Source organism: Vanessa tameamea, chromosome 28 (assembly GCF_037043105.1).
Source record: "Vanessa tameamea isolate UH-Manoa-2023 chromosome 28, ilVanTame1 primary haplotype, whole genome shotgun sequence".
In the NCBI taxonomy this organism is placed as follows: domain Eukaryota; kingdom Metazoa; phylum Arthropoda; class Insecta; order Lepidoptera; family Nymphalidae; genus Vanessa; species Vanessa tameamea.
In genome coordinates this window covers 5,267,620-5,276,448 of record NC_087336.1, presented here as the reverse complement: position 1 = coordinate 5,276,448, position 8,829 = coordinate 5,267,620, and the positions used below count along the sequence as shown (strand labels likewise).

General features: G+C 30.6%; 1 protein-coding gene across 2 annotated transcripts in view; it reads left to right on the top strand.

Moving 5' to 3' along the window:
• Window positions 1-394: 394 nt before the first annotated feature.
• LOC113391874 (polyhomeotic-proximal chromatin protein-like) overlaps window positions 395-8,829 on the top strand; it is a 270,704-nt gene continuing 262,269 nt past the window's right edge. The window contains exons 1-5 of one of the 2 annotated variants that reach the window (XM_026627997.2): window positions 395-649; window positions 3,945-3,979; window positions 5,896-5,975; window positions 6,271-7,964; window positions 8,275-8,452. In XM_026627997.2, coding sequence (XP_026483782.2) covers window positions 647-649; window positions 3,945-3,979; window positions 5,896-5,975; window positions 6,271-7,964; window positions 8,275-8,452 — 1,990 coding nt within the window. In that variant the 5' untranslated portion in view covers window positions 395-646. The remainder of the gene's footprint in view (window positions 650-3,944; window positions 3,980-5,895; window positions 5,976-6,270; window positions 7,965-8,274; window positions 8,453-8,829) is intronic. The other variant, XM_064219460.1, reaches the window with a different exon arrangement.

The following is an 8,829-nucleotide window of genomic DNA, read 5'->3' as shown; positions in this document are numbered from 1 at the left end:
CAACTCGTTACAGATAAGCAATTCGATGAATTATTTTTATAAATAAACATCAGCCATTCTGTACGGGTGACGTCAACATTGAGAACAATAAAGTCCAATGTAATATAAACCTTATGATGATTCAATAAAATACATTATTCATAAATTATAAATGACAAAGCCAGTTTATTACTCAACCATTCCATTTAAAGCGGTAAAAACTAATCACATCTCTCGTTTTTCTATATATAAATTGTTTATATGCGAGAAAGAGATAGGTATAATGTTGTCGCGTACTTTTCAGTTGGTTGGAGTGAAACGGGGTCATGGCACGTGTTTGAATTTCGAAACACGTCCCGTCCAATGCGATGCGTCTCTATTCACAACACCATCATTGGTTAGGCGAAAACGGTACCACGTTGCTTGGTTTTTGTAAAATCGATATTCTCGTCTGGAGTTTTGTTCGGAACGGAGCGATACTGTCGTTATTTTGGTATCGCTAGCGGTTTCATGGTAAGGGGGCGGTCGATTGTGGAATGGGTGTTTTGTGTTACAGAAGCAGCCATTTCGTCGGGAAAGATATCCGAAGTGAGCGTATTTAGGGCGTTTTGATTCGATTTAGACTGTTTTTTCGGTGTTACGACAAGTTCTGAGCCGGAAATCAAAAATGGTAAGATTTTTATATCATTTTATGTGTTTCTATACGTTACTTTATAACTTATAACTCGTTTTCTGACGAATGTAGCGATTTATCCTCTATCGACTCGTGTCGCCACACTAAATTTAGTTTTGACTTGGGATAGTGACGTCACGGGACTGCATTTGGAGATTTTTTATCGATATTTTCTTAAAAATTACTTTTTTTATATGTTTTGTGGTATTGTGTGTACATTATTATATCATCTGTCATGAGTTACACTTATCGTGTTTACGTTTTTTGTTTACATTTTTTTTGTATATTATTTTCAACATAAAAAAATCTCTTGTATGATATTTTATAATTTATATATGCTATAATTACGAGGTTGTGCTGGATTGGTAATAAAGCAATAACAGTTAAATCACTATTTTATGCATATCATGTTAATTGGACTTGTTACCTGTCTCTTTCTAACACTATGTAAGTGCATTATGTCTGTTCCTGTCCCTCATGTAGCTTATTTATAAAGTTCGCTTGGGATTTGTTGCGCCCCCGGGGCGCTCTATATTGGCATTAGTGTTGGGACATTTTTGAATATTTTATCGATATATTTTTTTGGAATCTAGATTTATAATAAAATGAACGTATATAATAATTTATGATTTACTATTTAAAATCTTAATCTATAAAAATAACTTAACTTCGTAAAAATGTGTTCGTAAATCTATACTCTATTAAAAAAAGTAAACTATAAAAATAAAATTTTAACAAGATATTAAAATATACATATAATTATTCTAACTTTAAAGTTGCGAATATATAAAACAGTTGGTATTTTTTTGTAATACGATTAATTTCAATCTTTAAATAAATTTTATTTACTATCATGAGCTATTTATAATCTTATAAATACGAGCAATAATTTTATTAACCAAAAAGTTAAATAATAATAATAATAAAAACATCGATAGCATTCCTACCTAAAAGTAGGACGTCACTAACAAAAAATAAAATGTCCGCCGTCTACCGATGGGGAACCGCTCCATCCATTATTAAAAACTAACAAACATTAAAATGAACCCTATCGCCTTCTTCATAAAGTTTAATTTTCAATATCTCATAAATCTCTATAAATTGGTTTAAAATTGAAGCAATTTTGAACCTTATGACTTAGCACTAAGGGATATAATATTTGTATTGAAATATTGAATAAATATATTATCGAATATTACGAAAGGATATTTTAAATAGGGCGGGGGAAAAGGACATATTTGTTAGAGAGAGATGGACGATTATTATTAGTCAGGTAAAAAGTTTGTGTGGCATAATCCCTTTTTCTATGGGTTTTTTGTTTCTCTATTGTAAGTACTTACCTATTAGTGAATTATAAAATGGCTACCGTTTCACTAGGCAATTATATACAAACATATGTCGATTCGTACTAGTCCCAAAAAAATACTTTGCTAGTATTTTTTCTTATTATAAAAAATAGTATGCGAATTGAAAATTACGTTATATTTAAAACATTCTCATTATTGTCAAAACAAATAATTTGAAAAACACAAATAGTATTTTGTAATAACTTAAAAAAATAGGAATTACATGGAAATCGTATGTAATTATCATTATAACCAGATATATACTGAATAATTCGCCATGTTGAAAAATATTACGTTTTTTACAAAGGCAACATCATTTCAACGTGTCATTGTTAGTTGACAAGTCAAACATTTCAATAATTTCGTCGCCATATTTGATACTTCGCTTAATATTTTTTAAAGTTTTCATATAAATAATGATAACAAAATATTGTATTTTAATGCCAATAATATTTCATATTATATTAATCTGAAAAAAACAAATTAACATTGTGCTGCCATGTTAAAATTCTTAGCCCCGTGATGGCGCTTATACGATTGTGACGTTTTACTTTTACGCGCGAAAATACAAAAAATCACGTCAAGACTTAGGTCAAAAAGGGCTATAAGAGGGTCGTGTTCTTTTTTGATCTATAATATTAAATATTTAGGTCCATTTTTTAATTTGATATGTGATTTTTTTAAAATATTTCAGCCAAAACTCGAAACAAATATATTTAATAATGGTATCTTCAAAGAAGACGAGAAAGTTTGGATGTATTTTTATGAAATTGAGTATTATGATAGTTTAATAGGAGATAAAGATAGATACAATTTTTATTTAAAACTGATATTTTTCTTAATACAGTAGAAATATAAAAAAAAAATCCTTAATGTAAAACCACTTGATTCCGCCGTCAAAATTGAATTTAAAAAAACAAGTTTCGTTTTGGCTGCCATTTTGAATTGCCGCCAAATTAATAATCAAGATTGTATCGTCACAACTTACGAGCACCAAAAAATAGTATGCAAAACATTAATTGTGTTTAACTGGTTGAAAATGTATTTACAATATTCAACCGACACTTATGAAGATAAATTTATTTAAGATAATGACATGAAGATAAATTTATTTCTTAGAAAATATATTCGAGTTAGCCATTAGTAGGACAATTATATGAATCTACCGTTGGTGTGACTGTGCAAGCGCGTACGGTACACCGCCATTAGCTATCGTCAAACATTGTTAACGAATTAATTTTGCTGTATTTCACTTAGATCAGTGTACTAGTGTACCTACCTTATTGTTATTACAAGCACAAGTGATTTAACATCTTCGATCGCATGGTTGACGAATTGAAATTGTTAGAAAACTTATATCTACAATGAAAATGTTTAAGGAGGCATAGATTAGTCTGGTGTTTGCATGTACGTAAATAAAAGGAAAAAAAAAAAAACAAATTTTAATGATTTTAATTTTAGAATATTAACGTTATAACGATAAACAAATTTTGCTGTCATAAATGCACGGGTTATATAACGGCCAAAAATTAAATTTCAAAAATCAAGTTTCTTTCGAAACAGTTACATTTATTAAAATTCACCTTTTTATTATAAGACATTTTGATGACTTCAAAACCGTAAGAATACAAGTCATTTATTACTCAATCGATCGTAAATGCTTTAAAAACAGACTTTAAGGTAATTGCTTTTAAGATAATGTGGTTTGTACTGATCTCTTTTTTATAACGACTTTAGATACTGCAATTTCTGACCATACTTATTCCGTCAATGCATGCTTTAAACATTATAAAAAAATAAAACAAATGCCACTTCATTTTTTAAATTTAAACGATAGAAATCTTTATCGTGTTTCGAGTTCATTTTTAAATAAGACGTTTCAATAATTAATCTTAAATACTCATTGCCATGACGTTCTTTAATATATTTTTTTTAATTTCTTACAGATGCAACAACAATTGTATCAACAGGAACAGCCCGGGTGAGAATTTTTTCAAATAATAGTATCGTTAAATGTAAAATGGAACGTTAAACTCTGTCCAAGTGACGGAAGCGTTTACGGCGGCAGTCTTAGTTCAAAAGTTATCCGTAGACAATATTTACCACATTTATTTTGATATTGTTTTGAGTTAATTATTTTAATAAGCGGTTGACGGAATGTTTTAGACATATGTAGATTATTTTACGATGTTTTCTCACACAACTTTGGTCGGAGGTCTTGACATGAAGATAATAACGTTAACTTATTTCCTAGTAGAATATGGATCCTCTTATCAATTAACACTTACTAACAATATTTAGCCATGGGTTAAGAGTTAGAATAAAAAAATAACCCATAAAGTTGTTTAATACTTGCGCGTTCAAAGGGGGTTTCTGGTGTGTACAGATGTTGTCATAATTCTTCTTGAATTAGTATTTTTCGTACTGATTTCAATAAAAATCTTTATTTTTCTTTGGTCACTCGGAAAAATTTGTTCTTTTGCTTTTAATTTTTATTTAAAAATATGCATATGCGTTTGAACTAAGTATTTTAAAATCAATGAAAAAAAGTTTATACAAGATTGGTCCGTATGAATTTTTTAAGTCAAGTAACTTATAGGGACTCCGAAATTAGTTTAACAAAAAAATACATCTTAGTAATTAAATATTTTTCTTCGAAAAGATAACGCAATTATTAGCTTCTTAGCTATTAAAAGCTCGGCTGATCGCCAAAAACGTGTACTAGATATTCTTTTCAGGATTGACATTGTATTTCTCTCGAAACGAAGACATTTGACTATCAATGAGAAAGTCCAATACTTTTAAATCGAATATAGAATTCAGATGTTTGGCTTCAATGTTTTCTAGCAAATACGCGAATACAGTTGAAACTTTAAGCGTAATAATTTTGCATTTTTCCAATGCGTAGTTAAACGATGAAATTCATAAAATATAAAATGCGTTTCGCTTGCCACGCGAATCTTTTGGCGTAAATAAGCGCCAACAATTACAATTATACCACAATATAATAATACTCTGCGCAGTTTTGTTAGTTTTGTTTTGCATTTGCGTGCGTATACGTAATTTTCTGAATATATACATTTACATATGGATGTTTATTGCATGTATATTATGTATAATTTTATTAATATAACATTGAAAACCACACATCTTTATTCTATATCGGAACTGCAAGCGAATCAGTTTGATGAGACAATACTGGCTTCAAAATACCGAACCAATTTTAATGTGATTAAGTATAGTTTTTTTTAAAAACGTACCTTTAAGTCGCTACAACATTTACGTTATAAACAATACATATTCAAGAATTTCTATCGTCATATGCATTCACATTGTTACTTAAAAATAATCAAATGATCGACGTGCGTCATTCAGTTAAGATACTTTTCCGTCCTCTGGACAATATGGGCTAAAGTTTTTCTTAATGGATTGGAAATATTCGCATTAATTGTTTTTTTTTTAATTTTTAGCACTTTCCACTTTTTGTTAATTAAGTAATAAGCGAAACGAATACACGAAATATTTGTTATTTTTTAAAGCAGTTATCGTTCCCGCGTCTAGTTCTGTGAGTTCGATCCTCACTCTTGGTATGCATTTAAATTAATAATGGTGTCTGATACTAGCAAATTAAGACTGAGACACACCATCTCAACTCCTGGGTAAATTATATTAAGAGCATTCATCAGACGAGCACTTAACGTAACAACTTGTATTCTGAACCAAACTGTGAAAGGGTAATTAAGGCCATAAAACAGGATAAAAGCTAGTCTAATGTCCTCGTAATAGAATTCTCAGCACGAATGATAATAACAACATAGTAACGGTGACCGTTCATACAATTTTCTTTAAAAACTGCATTATTGTCTTTAACGATGATTTTTTTCATCTCCTGTTCAGAACACAAGATACAGCAGGACATCAGATGGTACTGTGTCCTGTACGGGTGGTTTATGAGACTCCGATGTTAGTTCAACAAGGTGAGACAAAACATAAATTTAGGTTAAAATATATTTGAATGAATTCATTATCTATTTCTTCTGATAAGCAATCTTTGAATCAAACGAGTGGATGATAAAATTCTTCATCTCACGCATCTTAAGGTAGAAAATGTGAAAGATTTTTTTTCTGGAGAGTTTGTTTGCCCATAAAATACAGAATTAAAAACAATCTGAGCCATTCTAATTGATCTAATATATTTATGTACGTGACAATAATAATAAGTATATTAAATTAGTAATTAGATATTAAAGTAAATAAATGTTATATTTTCAGGAGAACAAATGCAACAAAATCAAACCATATTCATCAACCCTCAAAATCCACCACCATGGATACAAAACAGAGCAGTACAGAATCAAGTAATATACGTCCAACAGATGCCAACAAACTACGTACTACCGACACAACAACACATCGATCCAAATCAACTATATATACAAAACTATAGTTACCAAAACATGCCACAAATGTTGATTCAAAATCCGCAGGAACAAATTCGGCCAATGCAGATGACACCGTCACACGTAAGCCAAGGAACACAGCCCGCTATTGGTCAAAATGTACAAACTCAAAGATTGGTACCAAATATAACTGCAATGTCTAATACCCTCAATTTAGTAAATACAGCACAGAATCAAAATAACCTTATAAATAGACAAATTGTACATAATCAAATGACGAATATAAATGAAATCGTCAGTAACGTTAAACAAGAAAATTTAGGACAAAACATTTACAGACAAGTCCCCCAAACTCTGCCACAGGACCCAAGGAATCAGATGCAACAGACTGTTACCATAGTTCCGAATAATATACAAAGACCGACGAATATGTATGAGCAAAACATTAGCCAAATGCAGCAAATACCACAACAAAACGCCACAAACATTCAAAATTATCAAAACGCCATGATGAATGTACAAGAATCAAGAAAATTGCCGGCTACAATTAATAAAAATGTTAATTGTAATGTTGTCCATCCTAATATATCTGTAAAGGGACCACAATCATTTAGACCAATACAACCAAGAACTAATCAAATAAGAAACAGCGGACCACAATTTATCTCAGCTCAACCTACTACTAGTTTAATTCAATCGGCTATGCCAAGTATGGTAAACAAAAATGTTCCTCGTAAAGTAACGTCCAATAGCGCTAGTCAAATGACAAATACCATTGCTATATCAAACAATGGAAAAATTGAAGGAAATAGTATAGTATTCAACAGAAAAAGAAAAAGCGAATCACCCGATGAAATACATAAAAAGATATCGATTAGTAATAATCCTGAGAATCCAATTATCATTAAGAAGATTGAAAACGTTACAAATCCTGTAATTTGTTCAGATATCGGTGTAAATACGAGTCCAATACACAAACCAGACGGTAGGATAACTATAAACAATTTACAAATAACACCACTAAATCCGGTAAACACTCAAAACGCAAAAATAAAAGAGGAACTAGCCAAAAAACCCATTAGTTATCCAAAAGAACCACAGAATGTCATTAGAAATAGTATAGTCCCGAGTTCAGTTCCTATTAGTGTACCATCTGAAAAGGATAAATTGATAAGAAACACTGTTTACACTCAAGCTCGAGGTAGAGTTCTGAATGACAAACAAACAGTTGCTGAAACTAGCAAACCAGAAATACCACCAATCAACATAATTTCAAACTGTCCTGTTCCAACATTATCAACTGAAGTATGTCAAAAGCAACAAACAAATACTAACGAGACTAGTGAAGAAAAACATAAATCTGACGAACCTAATAACACAATTAATGCTGCTATTAGTCCTATTGTAGTCGAAAAGAAGTCCCTAAATACCGAAGAGAGTGTAGTTCCGAATGTGAACTCTAATGAAAAGTTAACGGACGATGTTAAATTAAAAGAAGATAGAGATTTTATACTGACACACGTATTAGACGGTTATGTGATTCAAGAGTCAAATATAGCATTTCCTGTAAGTACATAATTAGCTTTTATTTATTTATAAAAATAATTAGTCGCGATGATGGCAATGGTGATACCGAATAGTTAGAATACGTGATGAACTAAATTTGTGTGTTAATGAATATCGCGCTCGGTAGTGAAGCATATGAAAAAACCTGCACATTAGAACATCATGGTAGAAGAAATGAAGGCTTTGCTTAGCAGTGTCATAGTTACAGGCTATTACTTTACTAATAAATGATTTACAAGTAACAGACGATTATATGATACATTTGGAATTTAACCAATTAACAATATAACAATTTTATTTTTCATTTCAGATAAGAAAACCATTAAAAGAGAAGCCATTACCAAACAATTCAGATGAGACTGAACCGAAAGACTTGAAGGAGGTGAAAACCGATGGAGGGGTTAAGAATAATAGCAAAATTTTAAACATATCATACTTACAGATAAAAGATATAGAATCTATTCAGAACGATAGTGTGGAGGACAAGGGTAATTATCACCTGTATTAAAATATTTTTAAGTTATAATGCTTAATTGAAACCCGTCAGATTAGTACTCTACAAAACAGCTATGCTTAATGTTATTGCGTTCATAAAAGAGAAGATGTTTTCCACGCATTGCGGGAGTGTGCTCGGATTGGAGCTGAACGTGATACATTAGAATTAGAATTTGATATTAATTTACATGATGTTGGGTTATGTAATTTGATTTTGTCTAATCCTTCATCCAAATTGGCCATTAGTGTGTACTCTATGATAATCAAATTAATTAAGTTAAGAAGTTAGTGATTTGTAAATTAGAACGATGGGGCTGACATAGTCGCTCAGCGACTAAAGCCTCTTTTCAAATAAAGATTTAAAAAAAAT